Source organism: Telopea speciosissima, chromosome 9, assembly GCF_018873765.1.
Source record: "Telopea speciosissima isolate NSW1024214 ecotype Mountain lineage chromosome 9, Tspe_v1, whole genome shotgun sequence".
NCBI classification, from domain to species: domain Eukaryota; kingdom Viridiplantae; phylum Streptophyta; class Magnoliopsida; order Proteales; family Proteaceae; genus Telopea; species Telopea speciosissima.
The window spans coordinates 12,679,748-12,695,825 of NC_057924.1; the positions used below are offsets into that span (position 1 = coordinate 12,679,748).

Sequence of the window (16,078 nt, forward strand, 5' to 3'; positions counted from 1 at the left end):
AACCGTACACCGGGACCGCTCAGTTAGTAAACATGTCGGGCTTGAGCTCGACATGTTTAGTAAACGGGCCAGGTCGGGTCGGTCTTTATTTGGGCGGTCTTGGTCAGTTTTACCGGGCTGGGCCTGGAATTGACACCCCTATTAAACAAACCCATAGCTTGGTTCTGCACCCTTTATGGCTCGATTATAGCTCGAAGCCTAACCTAGACCAACTAGGCCTGGCCCGAATACTTAAATGGGCGTTCACGGTGGAGGCTTTAAGCACCGTGAGGCCTGCCTAGGCCCGACCGAGCCCTACCAGTTGATACCCCTACCAGATTGACCCTGATTTTTGCTAGGGTCTGGTTGGCCTTGACTTGCCCTGCTTCTTTGCCATTTACGTAACATATAGTATTGGTTTGTTTTATGCTCGAATGACTTTAAAAAACTTAGCACAATCTTAAAATTGTAAATATTTTTCATTCAATAGATAATTAAAGTTTTTTTTGGTAAATCAATAGATAATTAGATATTAAACAAAAACTGCAACATATAAACAATAAATTGTAAAACATAACCTAACACAGGGCCGGGTCAGGCTGGGCTTTGTCTAAGGCCTCAACCCTAACCAATCCCTTAGGGTTGGAAAATCCAGCCCAGACCCTATTTGGGCTTAGGGCGGTCCAGGGTGTACTCGGACTGACAAGGCCAAACTTGCACCCCTAACATTGAGGAGTATGGAACATTATATGTAAGGGTGTCAATCGGTGCGGTTCTAGTTATTTGGTTCGATTGCAGTGCGGTTTACATTTTGATAAAGTGAAATCAAAACCGAACCGGATAGGAATTAGCTAAAATCATAATCATTTTGCATACCGTCCAATTTTACCGGTTTCTATTCGTTTTCATTATCCAGTTCACAACCGATTTACATACGGTTTGTGTAGTGTCGTTCTGAGAACTAGTAATGATGACATCCTTAGTTTTCAAGGCCTTTATATTCCCGTGTTTCCCCATTCTCTCCCGGTCTCCCTCACTCATCACATTTCCCATGCCTATTATGTGATAAAAAAAAATTCCCATCTTTAACCGTCGTTCTATTCCTTTTCTGGTCTTTGTTTTTTCAATTTTTTTCTTCTCTACTCTCAGGTGATAAACAAACTATTTATTTTATTAGAAAATAGGGTTTAGTTAATCCATTTTAACATCATACACCATTTTCAATTCATACTTGAACAAATATAATATATAGTTAACCCATTATATTTTACTTATTTTATGTTTCAAGAATGATACAATGATTATGTTTATTAAATTAATTATTATGCTATTAATTAATTCAATTGATGCATGGACTAGTATTTGAGTAAGAGGTACTGGTTTCTATTCGGTTTCTTATTCGGTTTAGAACTACGATTTTGAGGTGCAAATCAAAACTGAACTGGGAAGAGATCCTATAAAATCAAAACCGAATCATTTTTTGTTGTGGTGTGGTTCAGTTCGATCGTAAACGATCGATTCGAGTTCCGATATTCAGTTTCGATTTCATTTTGACACCCTTAATTACATGTATTTATCTTTATGAAAACAGAGCAATAAAGCATTATAATCAACATTCTTGATAAACTGTCAGAAAAAATTTTCAATTCTGTCGTAAGGAGGAGGTGGTTGATTTCCCAGATTTTAACCCCCCCACCCCCCAAAAAATTAAAAAAAAAATCCAGATTTGCCATCTTTGTAAAATTTAAAACTTATTGGATTAGGCTCCTCTACAGGAGGTTTTCTGGATTTCATAAAATAATTTTCTTTTATTCTATGAATTGAAAAAAAATAAAAAAAATAAAAAGCATTATTTTCCCTTGTCTGCAAATCCTTGGGACAGTAGAACACAACAAATGCCACATGCAACCCTACTTTCTGGGTTTCCAGTTTCCCACTCGTTTCGTTCTCTCAAGAGCCGCCAAGTCACCAACCATTACCAAATTCCAACGGAGCTTCAACTTCAAGTGCTCATGGCTACGACTCCTGCGCTGACGTCCTTCTCTTAGTATTTTTTTCTCTGCTTGTTTTTTTTTTTTTTTTTTTTGTGAAAAAGTCTCCCTTCAAATAGGTAGCCAATTGGATTCAAAGCGAAAACTAGAAGCTCCAAAAAAATAAAATAAAATATTACGTTGACACTTCGAAAGGCAAAATTCTTAATGGAATTAAGAATCCCCAACATATGGAATCTCACTCTTGTCTCCAAGTCTACCCAACACGCAAACCCTAAAGTTCAATCTCAAAAACTAGAAGAATTCCTTACACACTAACCCCACCAGCCCACCACCGATCTCTTCTCTCCACTGTGATACCTGTCGCATTCAATTACGACTTTCCAACACCTCTCGCTTTCACTCACTCTCTCTCTCTCTCTCTTACCAACATAGTATTAATTAGGGCTTTCGTCTGTTGAAATGAATACTGTGTCTGGTGTAAAAGATTCTGAAGACGGGCCCGCTGATACCGGCCTTGAAGCTACTAGGGTTTCTGAGAGAGTAGAAGCTGCCGACGTTGAAGTTGAGACAGCAGACAAGAAGGAAGATCACATGGAGGAGGAGTCCGCAACTCCGGCAACTGTGTTTCGGATCAGACTCAAGCAGCCTCGCTCGAATTTGCAGCACAAGATGAGTGTCCCCGAACTCTGTCGGAAGTTCAGGTTAGTTTTTTTTTTTTTTGGCTCTGTGGAATTTCGAATAGTGGGAATTTCTTGGTTTTGGTTGAATTGAAACATGAAAGGATGAATTTCGGTCAGTTATTATACAGTTCCAATTTGGTGGAGCTCGTTTTAAAGAAATGTTGTCTTCTGGGTTCTTAATTTATTCTCTTTTACATTATCTTTGGAATTCAGTGGGACCCTTTTTCTAATGGCTTGTATGAGCTTTTGGCAAGTGATGTAATGAACAAGAAATTTAAACTGAAGACTTTCTTCATACAATTCATCAATTAATTGATAATGGGGAGTTCATGGTTTTATTTGGTTGTCTGCCAGGGCTTTGCAGGGCGACTGGGTTTTGTTAGCTGATTGTGATTGTTATCCTTATGTTTGTTTCTACTTTGATGAGAGTCATTGTACCTTGGTGCTAACCTGTTTATATCTGTCATATTTGTTTGTCAGTTCTGTTGCCTGGTGCGGGAGACTGAATGCCATAGCATGTGCATCAGAGACTTGTGCAAGAATTCCAAGGTTCGGATGTTGTTGGCTTGCATTAGTTTCTTGAGAAGCAGTTTTGGTCTTTGAGAAAGGATGGACTTATATTCTAATTGCATTTGTTAACTGGCAGTAGGGTTATGTATGCACATATTACTTTTTTCAGTTTTTGATGTTTCAAACTATTTTATAGAAGTTATATATGGTGATTATTTAAACATAACTTTTATTGTTATTGTCCTCAAGGACCGCAGTGATATGGTTTTGAATTAGAGGCAAATTAAATCTCTTTAACTAAAGAAGAAAACATTTTTCGCCTTTGTTCACAATTTTTTAGTTTTACCAACTGATTTACAGTTTCCTCTCCCCCCCCCCCCCATGTATGTTTTTATGTGTTTGTAGTTCCAATGCAAATCCACCATTTTGGATCCCCATACATATTGTGAATCCAGAACGACCAACTGAATGTGCAGTGTTCAATGTCATAGCAGGTATGGATGTTGCCAATGTGTTATGGTTTTATTTTATATCTTAGGTAGGATGATATTAAGCTTGGTGTAATCAACTGTACATTAACAAAATGGGAGTACTTGCTGTTGGTTTATTTGTGATTGATGGGATCACCTGGTTTTCTATTACGTAGTTGTTGACTCAAAATTTTATTTCTTAGCTTTGAGAGAGCCTGACCACCGAACATCATAAACCTTCTTCGTGGCTTTGATGGAGTCCAATCAATGGACACCGGATACTTTCTCATTTACTTTGGCAGCCATCTAGTGCTTGAGTGGCTTGTGAGGCAAGTAAAATAATTTTCTTGGGAGGCTTTATTCTCACTATTTCCAATAGATTACTGGGGTTCTCATTGGCACCCTGGATATCTATTTGGAGCCTTTCATCCACAAGAAATCAAGGATTTAGGGTTTGGGATCCAAAATAGCATTGACCAACACACGCTAGCAAGGTTCAAAATCTTGGATTGGACCGGCCGATTTTGGCCAGATCAGCTGATCCGATCTGATACCGAGATTACGAACCTTGCACGCTAGGGATCATCCAATCATTGACTGATCAATTGTTCCTAATTAAAATAAGCGAGAATTGGTCAATCTTTAGATTCATCATGTTTTGGATCTCTTGAGTCTTGATACCACATTACATCACTCTGTCTTACAGAAGACCATATATTATTTAGACACCAAGTCTTGAGTTTGATAAACGCTGAATTTGCTTGAAATAATTTGATTAGCAGTTCACAGGGTGAATCCCTCTTGAGTGTTTTCTCACAAGTTCTGAATCAATTTGTTGCTATTGTGAACATTTATGATATTTTTTTTGGTTGAGATGAACACACAGGATCACTGTTGTGTTAGTGACGATACGATACAGTTGGATATGCTAGAAATCTATAGGAAACCTGATAATAAGTCTTAAACAGTTCATGGGAATGAATCAATGGTGTAAGGAAGCCTGTAATTTATACTAAGGCACAATCTTAGTTGCAACCATATCCTCGCTTACTGCAATTTTTTGTAATTGTGCAAGTAGCTAATCATGATTCATGAGTCAAATTGTACATTGTGCTGCTTCTATGTAACGTCCCAGACCCGGATAGGGTCTTAGGCACCATTCTCACTAGCGCTGACCCAAAAGGTTACAATCTACATTAAGAGTAATAAATAAATTCTAGTCTCGCTTACTGACACAGCGGAAGCATTAGATATTGGATAACAGTTAAAGTCAACTGTATACACTGGTGACAGATATTGGATAACAGTTCAAGTTAAATGTATACACTGGTGGCAGTTATCTACAAGGTATACACCAAAAATCCTGTTCATGTCGTGCATACAGTTATATACATCTCATAAACACTGTATTCATTCATCAACATTAAATATTATGAAATAACATTGTTCTTAAAATATCCCCCAGACTCTAAACTTCTAACATTACTCACAGTTCAAAAACTTCGTATAAGCCTCCACACCTAACTCTTCATCTGAAAAACATGAAAACATGAAAAACATCAACATATATAGGGTGAGCTTACACCCAGTGAAGTACACATGATCTTATACACATAAGCATTCAAAAGAAATAATAGATGGAATGGAGACATAAATGACACCTCATAAAACTTCACACTTTATTTAATTAGGTCAGGTCTTGGCCACTTAGTGAACTACCATAGTGCACAAATAGTTGAGGGTGGTAGTCGACAACAAACATTCCCAGGCACTGTAGCCCTGCATTAAAGATGCCCTCTACTCCCATGTGTCCAGGCACCGTAGCCCTGGGAGAGGACCCCTCATCTATATAAACATCATGTTCGCTACCATTTCACCTAAAAGCTCGAACTGTTAGTGAAGGGAGCATCATGTATACATCAACATTCTCCCACGTGTAGGGCAAGATCCTATGGTCCTTGTAGTGGAGCTCACATGACATTTCCTTTGTGCGACACTGAGGGAGGAGAAATGTCGGGAAAACTCTTCCGATGCACTTTCCAGGAGTCGAACACTTGACCTCCCTGCTTTGATACCATGTTCGCTACCATTTCACCTAAAAGCCCTAACTGTTAGGGAAGGGCAGCGTCTATGTATACATCAACGAATCATAATAGACGTGCTCTACTCCTTGTGTCTAGGCACCGTAGCCCTGGGGGAGGACCCCTCGTCTAATCAAACATCATAGTAGGTGCGCTCTACTCCCATGCGTCCAAGCACCGTAGCCCTGGGGTTGGACCCCTCGTCTTTTCTCTTTCTCTTTTAAGACCCTCATCTAGTACATAACCCCCTATTGGAAAGAGGTGGTAGCCACAAGGGTATTTAGTACAATAACCATTAGTCAAACACCAATGCTTCTCTTTCATTTCCTTTCTTTCACTTCCATTCAATATTTTCTTTTCATTTTCACTTATCATATAAAGGTAACATTTTCATGGAGCTTATAAGCCACCATTCCTTAGCATACTCCACAGTATACATTTAAATATTAATTCATATTCCTTAGCATACATCAAACTAGACATTTCAACATTTCATATATCATTACATGGCATACAAAACTAAGCATCCATTTACTTCCATTTAAATTAGTAAATACATGAACATCATTCATTCTCTTTCTTTCTTTTTCATTTCGTATCTGTTTCTTACATTTATTTATCATACTTGGCATTACAGCATGAAGTTCATAAATCATTTTATTCATGTACTAAAATGTCAACATACACTCCAACCTGCTTGGCATTTCAGCATTGTATAAATATATCATTACATCTTTTGCATCATCAAACATCCATTTGAAAACATAACAATTATTCATTCTGGAAGTACATATACATCATTCATTTCTTATATAATAAATGCTCTTTTATTCATAAATCTTAAGTACATTACAATTAAAAACATAGATCTAGCAACAAAATCAAGACTATTTTCTCTAATTCACCTCTTCAGATTTTCAAGTCCAGCAACATACAACTTCAATCCCTTTGATTTTCCTTCTTGACACACTAGTGCTTCTTCCCTTTCATCTCTTGCTAAGAGCTCAGATTCTGAAGATCTTGATTCACAGCAACTCACTTGAACAGCCTTCAAACATAGCGGCCCTTCTCATACGTATGAGCTTATTCTAGGACCAATTTCTTCTTTAATTATGTTAATACCTTGTAAATTGGTTTCAAACTCTTGATAACCTTTACAATGCTCTTGTTCAATTCACAACTCTTCTTCAAATGTTTGATTTAGCAACTTACAACCATGAATTTCTCATTGTTCCAGTACACTGTTCATCTCCTACCATGCCTTGAATCTTTTTCAACAAGAATAGAACACCAACAGCATTTAGCTCAATTCCTTCTTCAATGAACACCACCCTTAAAACACAGTTCCAAACCTGGTTTCAGCTTTCAATCCTCTCCCATTTTCCCTTCTCAGTTCACTACTCCGGCACTAGTACTCTTTCTTTCTTCAAATTATCCTCAATTCCTACCATTTCTGTACTTGGTTTCGCTTCCAGATTTACAATTTCAGCACCAATTGCACACACCCACTCCATTCCTTTTTCAATTTAGACTTCCCATTTGATTCTCATCTTCCAACGTCTTCTTTTCTCTAAATCCAGAGCTGGTCAACTGAACTTGTTTGAGTCCAAAATTAGGAGATGTAAAGTAGTTCGTTAAGATTCGATTCACCAGGTAAGTTGAAACTCTTCAAATCTTCAATGTCACCTTGCATTTCCAATGTCAACAGTCTAAATCTATCTCCCCATCTTAAATCCCATACACCATCAGCAGTTCTCCCAATTCCAGTTCCTCTTTTTCCTCTTCTTCTTTCTTCCTTTTAGACCCAGACACCCCAACCGAACTTGCTTGCTGAAGAGTTAGAAATGGATATAAATCTAACTACTAATCCCCAAATGATAGACCAGCAGCAACTCCTTTCCATATTCTTTCAGCACCTGAATGATAATTTCAACTTCATCCCATTCTTCTTTCCCCAAACTTCAGAATCGGTTCTGGTATGTGAGTAATTAGCCCAACTTCAAATCTAATTAACCCATTTATACCTCCTAATTAAACAAGGCTTAATCACAACCTGACCCAACTTTAATTCTTAATGAAACCTTATTAACTCATATGATTACCAAGCACTAATCTACCCCTTAACCTCATTTACCTTAGTCAAATCCTCATTACACTAATGTTGGGACACCTCAACCCTTAAGCTATGTGGCCTTCCCTTATCATGACACTTGAACTTCAGTTAAAGATGATGCTGCCACCTATTTTCTACTAACTCTAACTCAGCCGCTAAATCTAGCCTTAGCCATGATGCTGCCACGTATTTTCTTCTCAGCATCATGTGGCAGTCCACCTCATGCTTTAGCCACCACATGGTGGTGCAGACCTAAAAGGCTAGCACGCCAAGATCGAAAACTGGTAGAGAATAGGGTTTTGAACTGAGCTTGGTTTGATTAGGCTAGGGTTGTTTAGGGTGGTTGAATGCTGGTTCTAATGGAAGGTAAGAAAGGCCACGGTTAGAGGGTTATGGATGGGGTTTTTAAAGGCAGAAAAAAGGTTTGCAAATGGAAGAGGGTGCAGGGACTGATTAAAGGATAGTTTGATGAGTTTACTTGAAAATTGTCTGCTGTAATTGATAGTCTAAGACTGAAATAGTTGAAGGATAAATAATTCAGACAACTAGAGTCTCACTAGTGTCCCACCATAGGAGTCCCACCTAGGCCCGCTGTAGGAGTCTCACCTAAGCATACTTGATAAACTCACAAGCATGTTCTCATAGAGAAGAAGACTAAGTCTTTCTTTGAAGAATTCTGGAATGCCAAAGCAGCCTTCCGTGATTTGAATTTATAGGGGAGGAAGGAGTTCCAAAAACCCCTTAGATACATGTAAGTAATTAATGGACTGTTGGTATTCCCAACCCATTATATAGAAAACATCCTCCATACATGGATAATATAAACCCAATACATTGAACCCCACCCCCAAGAAAACTAGAGTTTTGTTTCAAGACTTTGGAACTACAAACAAGGAAAATAATAAATCTGCCTACAAATATAAAAGACACTTAACTACCTAGATCTATGAAAATAAGCTACTACGAAGCCTAATCCCGTATGCCTTCCTTGTACCCACATTTTAGGCCCATTAAAGTGGCCCATTACAAAAAAAACACATAGAATCAAAGGCCCACTGCATACATAACCCCACCCAAGGCTTATTTCCAATAAAATAAGCCCATTATGTGATTTATCTGCATCACATGGTTTCTCTAAGCATGTTGTGGCAGTCTTAGTCATTCCACCTCCTCCTCCTTGCGGCTGCCACATATCAGCCACCTCCTCCTAGATATGCACATGGTGTCTCCCAAGGCCACCTCTTCCTCCTCTTAACCATGTGGCTGTAACTCCAATGCTACCACCACCTTGTGATGCCATATGGCTGGCCTCCCATTGCCACATCCTCCTTACATGGTCCATCTCCTACTTGCCTAAATGTGTGGCTGTCTAAGCCTTGCCGCTTCCATCTTTCCCATACACATGGTGGCTGTCTCCATAGCCACCATGTGGTCCTATAGTAACTTGCCACCTCTAGGATCCCATTAACACAATCAACCCAATTAACAATGATTGATGCTAATTAATATGCTTACAACTAATCTTGCCACCTCCTACATCACTATTCACATGTACATAGCTATATATATATTCATACCATAGTATATACATATAACCTTAATGTATTATAATGCAACTCACTGCTGTTAGTTTTTAAATATAGCAGGTATTTGTTTAACAATAGATCCCTAGACATGGTTGATTTCTCATTGACAACATAACCCAATCCCATGTTCCTCTTGCATGGGAAGGAGGGAGGTTGACCTTTCTATTATATGTTCCAATAACATCAGTCTTATATTCTATTCATTGGCCATTGTGTCTGTTCATTTGGTTATAGAAGTATAGAGGTTTAGTAGGTTAATGATTTGTACAATTATATCTGCATAGGTATCAATAATTTGGCATATTTGTGTTGTTATTACTTCTATCACATATTCAGGTCTAGTGATCAGTTGCATCAATAATTTGTGACAGACTCTCCACGTGACTCAGTTCAGTTTATTGAGTGGTCCCCCACTTCTTGTCCTCGTGCTTTACTGATAGCTAATTTTTATGGGAGGATAACTATCTGGACTCAGCCTTCTCAAGTAAGTTGTCATGAGGTTAGACTTCTTTCAATTTTTTTTTGGGGGAAAAAGAACCCTGGCTTGCAGCATGGTGCTGGGCCAAGACACAAAGGGAGGCGAAATGACCGTCCCACTCCCCCTGTGAATGCGAAAAATCCTGCTTCTGTTGATGCTCCCGTGCGTGCTGTGATTGGCCCCAGCACTGGCACGGGGGCCGCACTGCTTGGCAGAGAACCCTCTCTCTTTTTTTAATGTTTTTTAAATTTTCTTGTCAGACTATCCCTCTGGCGTGTGTTAGTGGACTCTTTAGTAGTACTTCCATTTTACTTAAGAATGGGTTTTTGAATATCCAATGCCATGGTTTACTTCCCCTGCATGCTGTTTTTCCTCGCTAAATGTCTTTGGACTTATTCAGGGGCCTGCCAATTTAGTGAGAGATGCCAGTTGCTGGCAATGTGAATCTCAGTGGCATCAGGATATCGCAGTTATTACAAAATGGTTATCTGGGACGTCTTCGGTATGTTATTAATATTCTTCTGTAATTTGGCTTTTGACAAAGCTTCTATTTGATGCATCTTTAATTCATACCTGGTGATGCAGAATTATTTTTTATTATATTTTTATACAAAGCAAAAACTGTAGCTAAAGATTAGTTTCTATTTATTGGGTTGTTTATTATAAATAGTAGTTTCTTTTTCTAAGACTCTTTAGTTTGTTAATTAGATTGGGATTGGATACCTTGTAAGTAATTTCTATTTAGGATTACGTTCAATTTGTAAGGGATTACTTTCCACGCAAGGAAGTCCCCTTTTATGTAATCGATTTGAAGTTTATAAATAAAAAAGGGCTGAAACAGCCAAGTCGAGTTGGAGAAAAGAATGAGCTTGGTTAACGACATTAGTGGCTGTGAGAGACAGCTCCAGTGAGAGACAGGTATGGTGAGAGGCTGTGGGTGAGAGACCCATTACTATCCCCCTTTTCTGTCTATCTTTTTTTTTTTAACCCGAACTTATCTGGGACCCGGGGCAGTCCCTAGAATTTTATTAATTAACCAAAAAGAATCAAAGAATACAAGGGGGGGGGGACGTCCAGCCTTACCCCAAACCAGATCCCTTAACCGCTCAGAGGCTCTCTTACTGAAATTCCCCATACATGCAAAACCCTGCTAGAACTTGAAGACCGGCATACCAGCCTTGTCTTCCCTAATAATACTTGCAAAGCCCCCCCCAGGCAGGCTGTCCTGGGAGTAGTTGGAGGAAGTGCCTATATCACAAACGTGTTTAGCCAGCCAATCTGCCGCTCTGTTGCTTTCCGATAGGCAAAGGACACGGTGGCCCGAGTCCGAGTGCCAAGAGCCAGAACCTCCTGGAACCAGTACCATCCCTTCCATAAATTACATCTCTTGAGGTTGACCATACTTACTGTAGTGGCCGAGTCAGAGTTTACCACCACGTCTGCAAGCCCGAGCTCCTGGCATAATTCCAAACCATACCTTAACGCTCTGAGCTCCGCTATGGCATTAGTGCACTCCCCATATGAATTTGCAAAGGCTGCCAGCACCATACCTCTCTGATCCCTAATCACCCCTCCTCCCGCACCAAGCCCTGGGTTTCCTTTACAGGCTCCATCAACATTAAGCTTCACGGATATAACTGTGGGACACCAATAGATCGGGAGGGGCTGTTTCAGCTTTGCAGGATGGGCCACAAGGCCAAAACACTGTAGAATTAAGGTGTTCCTAGGGGACTCCAACTTGCCAATCTTGGAGGGTAACTGAATCTCTCTTACCCATCCCTTGAAACGCTTAATGATCGAGGCGGCACTACGTCGCCTCTCTTCATGCCTTCTGTTGTTTCTTTCCTTCCAGAGTTCCCAAACAATCAAAGCAGGCAATATGCTAATGATGTAGGCACTGAGGTTCTTGCAACTCCCTGTACCTTGCCAGAGCAAAACCCGACTTCTGACATCCTGAGAGGGCAAGAAAGGGATGTCCAACAGCCGTGAAAAATACTTCCAAACCTTCGTTGCTGTACCGCCAGAGCCCAAACAGTGATCCGGGGTTTCCCTCCTTGGCTGTCCGCAACAATTGCATCTAGATGCTAAGGGAATGCCAAGGGCCATAAGGGTATCGTCAGTGGGGATCTTACCCATTAGGAGCTGCCAAGAAAAGAACCCCATCTTCAGGGGCACCGCTTGATTCCAGATCCATTTTGAAAAGGACCTATCAGGGTCCCTATGCCGGACTTCGTTCCATGCTGATCTAGAGGAGAAGCAGCCATCACACGCAAGAGTCCACATCAACAAATCTTCCCTGTTTGATAGCGCAAACTCCCCTGACCTGATGCTGTCCCTAATTGCCTCCGAATCGATGAGGCTTAGGATTTCCTCCTTCCATGCCCCCACATCATCGACCGCATCTTTGACACTTAGATTCAGATCCACAAGCAAGCCATTATCCACGAAGTCTATCAGAGGGCCAACTCCCACCCAGTTATCCAGCCAGAAATAGACATTGCCAACCCCAAGCAGCCATCTGGACCTCTCCAAAACAAATCCCTTGAACTCCATAGTGCTGCGCCAAGATTTAGAACCAGCCCCAACCCGCCCAGCCAAAGTGACATGCATATTTTTGAAGTACTTGGCCCTGAAAAATTCACTCCATAGTGTATGCTCTGATAAAACCTACCAAAACCCTTTCAACCTGAGTGAAGTCCCCACATCCTGCAGTCGTCGAACCCCAAGTCCCCCTTCCACCAGAGGCCTACAAACTTTTTGCCAATTTACCCACTGCCTGTGGTTGCCCCATTTAGAGTTGCCCCGGAGAAAATCAGCAAAGATCTTGTACAGACTGCGCAGGACCGCTTTCGGTGGATCCAAAGTGGCCAAGACATGAATTGGCATAGAGGAGAGCACATGCCTTAAGAGCGTAACACGACCTCCAGAAGAGAGCAACCTACCCTTCTATCCCACCACTTTACTTCTGATCTTCCCTACCAGTCCATCAAAAAGATTGATCTTCATTCTTCCCGAGTGTAGAGGGGCTCCCAGATAAGTAATAGGGAGGGACTTCCTGGGGAAGCCAGTAACCACCCCCACCATGCGTGCTGCAGCCATCGAAGCTTTTTCGCCCAGAACATAACAGCTTTTCTGCCTATTAACCAGCTGTCCAGAGAACCCTTCATACCTGGTAATGAAGCCCATAATCTGCTTAAGTGAGCGCTTCAATCCTCTGGAAAAAATAATGGTGTCATCTGCAAAGAGACTGTGTGAGATTCCTGGGTATCCCCTCGGAAGTCTGTAATAGGCTGCCAGCCCATCAACAAACAATCCTTTTAAACCCCTGCTAAACACCTCCTCCGCCAAGATAAACAGGGCTGGAGACAGGGGGTCTCTCTGCCGCACCCCCCTAGAAGATTTAAAGAAACTCGACTGCTTGCCCCCCATAACAACAAAGAACCAGCAGTTCTCAACCGTCTTCTTGATCAGAGATATCCAAGCCTCACTAAAGCCAAACTTTTTTAAGACAAGCCAGAGGAATTCCCACTCCAGGCGGTCATAAGCCTTGGCCATATCCAACTTGAGAATCACTTTGCTACCCCTTGATTTTCGGTTCAAGTCTTGAACCATCTCCTGGACAATGGCAATGTTGTCATGTATGCATCGTCCTTGCACAAAAGCACCTTGCTCCTCCGCCACCAAAGATGGAAGTAGCCTTGCCAACCTTGAGGTAATGATCTTTTCCAGAATCTTATAGGAGAAGTTACACAAACTAATAGGTCGAAAATCTGCCATTACCTCCGGGTTCTCCTTCTTAGGAATGAGAACCAGATTGGCCGACGTATAGCTTCTTGGGAGAGCCCCGCCCGTGAAGAAATCCTGCACAACCTCCCACACATCATGTCCCACTAACTCCCAATAGGCCGAGAAGAAGATCCCAGAGAAACCGTCAGGGCCTGGGGCACTGTCCCCCAGATAAGGCAAACACGACCCTCCTCACTTCGTCCATAGACGGGACCCCCAGGAGGAAGGAATTGTCGGCCTCAGATAGCACACTGGGGATCAAAGACAACAGCCCCTCGTCCATCACACACCCTTGAGAGGCATAAATCCCCGAGAAATGTTGCACCGCCTCTGCCTGAATCGCATCGGGATCCGAAATCCACTCTCCCTCTCCTCCCTTGATTTTGTGGACGCCAGCTTTCCTTCGTCTGACCTTCACTAATGAATGGAAGACCTTCGTGTTTCGGTCCCCCTCCTTCAACAAGGTTACCCTTGACTTTTGCCTCCAGAAGATTTCCTCCTGTAAAAGAACCCCTTGAAGGGCCTCCCTGGCCGCTTGCAGGGCCCCCCTAGACTCCTCACTGTTGCACTAGTTTGATTCTGCCTTTGCCCTACTAACACAGTCCTTTGCATCCCTGATACTCTGGTGGATGTTACCAAACACCTCCTTGTTCCAACGACGCAGTGCACCGCGAAGTCCTTTTAGCTTTAGAAACAGAACACAAAGCGGAGAACCCACAACCGGCTTGTCCCACTGGCTCTTGACAAACTCTATAAAATCCGGATGTGACAACCACATTTGCTGGAATTTAAAAGACGAAAAGGCACGGTAACCACTAGCTGCAAAAGACATCCCAATAGGGGCATGATCTGAACAGGTCCGGTTAAAGTGAGTGACCTCAGACCTGAGAAAAGCACCAGCCCACTCCGCATTAACCAAAAAACGGTCCAATTTGGCTAGAACCCTTCTGGTGCCTTCTTAGTTATTCGACCAGGTGAAAATACTGCCAGAGTAACCAGCATCCAGGAGGCCAGCCCCACTTACAAAGCTACCAAACTCCTCAAGGGTGTGAGAGCAAGCAGGGCGACCCCCCGCTTTTTCCATCGGAGCAGCCACCACATTAAAATCACCTCCCACCGCCCACAGACCATCCATTGATCTGGAAAAAGCCTCCAGTCTAGACCACATTTCCCTCCTCTCAATCGCCGTGCATAAGCCATGCACAAAGGTAATGAAGAAGGTCCCCACCCCTGCATCAACACACCGAAGGGTGACAAACTGGTTATGCTCCTCCACAACGGTTACCTGCACTGACTCCCTCCAAAAAATCCACAATCTGTCTTGGGTATGCAACGAATCCAACCCATTCCTTCGCAAAATCCTCTGCCCCTTAGTGACCTGCGCCTTAGGTTCTGCAATCGCAACAATGTCAATCTTATGCTGACTCACCAAAGCCTTCAGCCGCCTTGAGGTTGGCTTGTTTCCTATTCCTCTAGCATTCCAAAATAAACAATTCATCTGGAAACAGTTTGGAGTGGCTCTATTGGTCCCATGGACCTCGTGATGCGCTGGCTAGGCTCCACCCTGGCTGGCCTACCCCTCCTTGCCTTCCTGATCTTCTTCCTCTTGTAAACATTTGCACCCCTGAGTAACGTAGCACGAGTAGACACTTGCCTTGTTCGTCTCCTTGCACGCGCCCCCGAAGGCTCCCTATTTTCCTCCCCCAGCCTTTCAACTGTACTACGGACTCTGCCTTCAATCGCAGCGTTAAACCTTCTAAAACTTTCTAGTAGGGCCTCTCGGTCCATGGTGGGGGCAGGAAATCTGCCACCTGTGAGTCGTCCCTGGTGCGCCTGGCCGGATCACTATGCCGGAAGAAAGGAGCAGAGTACTTACCCACTGATTGCGAACAGTCCCCACCAGCAGAACTATCCCTGGGCACCCCTTCCGTGGCTCTTGTACACACCCATAACCTCTCCTGAGAAGATGTTTCAACCGCCAAGACACTGCCCAAACCGCATTGCATTTCAGTCACGCCCTCTCCTGCTACTTCGGTTGCAGCCCCCTCAAAGGGGAGTTCTCCCTCCTCAACGGTCTGAACACCAGTTGTCTCCTCCGGCACCGGCAGCGCTGCATTTCCTGCCGCCGCCTCTTCCTCAATCATCCGTGGCCCATCACTGACAGGGGCTGTCACCGTGAGTTCTCTAAACTCCTCCCCAACTCCACCTGTCGAGCTCTCCCTGACTGTCGCAAAAAGACCAGGTTGCCTCCATCGGCCAGACCGTTTACGATTTCCTTGTCGCTGGGCAGTCGTCAGCGCCCTCCCCTCACCCCAAGAAGTTCCCTCCCCAGCTGGTACCCACACTCCATTGCTGTCTCTGTTGCCTGTCTGAGTGTGAACCACTGGATCACCGTCACGCT

The 16,078-nt window shown here is 42.6% G+C and overlaps 1 protein-coding gene across 2 annotated transcripts in view; it reads left to right on the plus strand.

Annotated features, from left to right (window-relative positions):
- Window positions 1–2,313: 2,313 nt before the first annotated feature.
- LOC122639926 (mediator of RNA polymerase II transcription subunit 16) overlaps window positions 2,314–16,078 on the plus strand; it is a 70,913-nt gene continuing 57,148 nt past the window's right edge. For both annotated transcript variants that reach the window (XM_043832971.1, XM_043832973.1), the window contains exons 1-5: window positions 2,314–2,674; window positions 3,134–3,202; window positions 3,569–3,657; window positions 9,785–9,897; window positions 10,292–10,393. In XM_043832971.1, coding sequence (XP_043688906.1) covers window positions 2,433–2,674; window positions 3,134–3,202; window positions 3,569–3,657; window positions 9,785–9,897; window positions 10,292–10,393 — 615 coding nt within the window. In that variant the 5' untranslated portion in view covers window positions 2,314–2,432. The remainder of the gene's footprint in view (window positions 2,675–3,133; window positions 3,203–3,568; window positions 3,658–9,784; window positions 9,898–10,291; window positions 10,394–16,078) is intronic.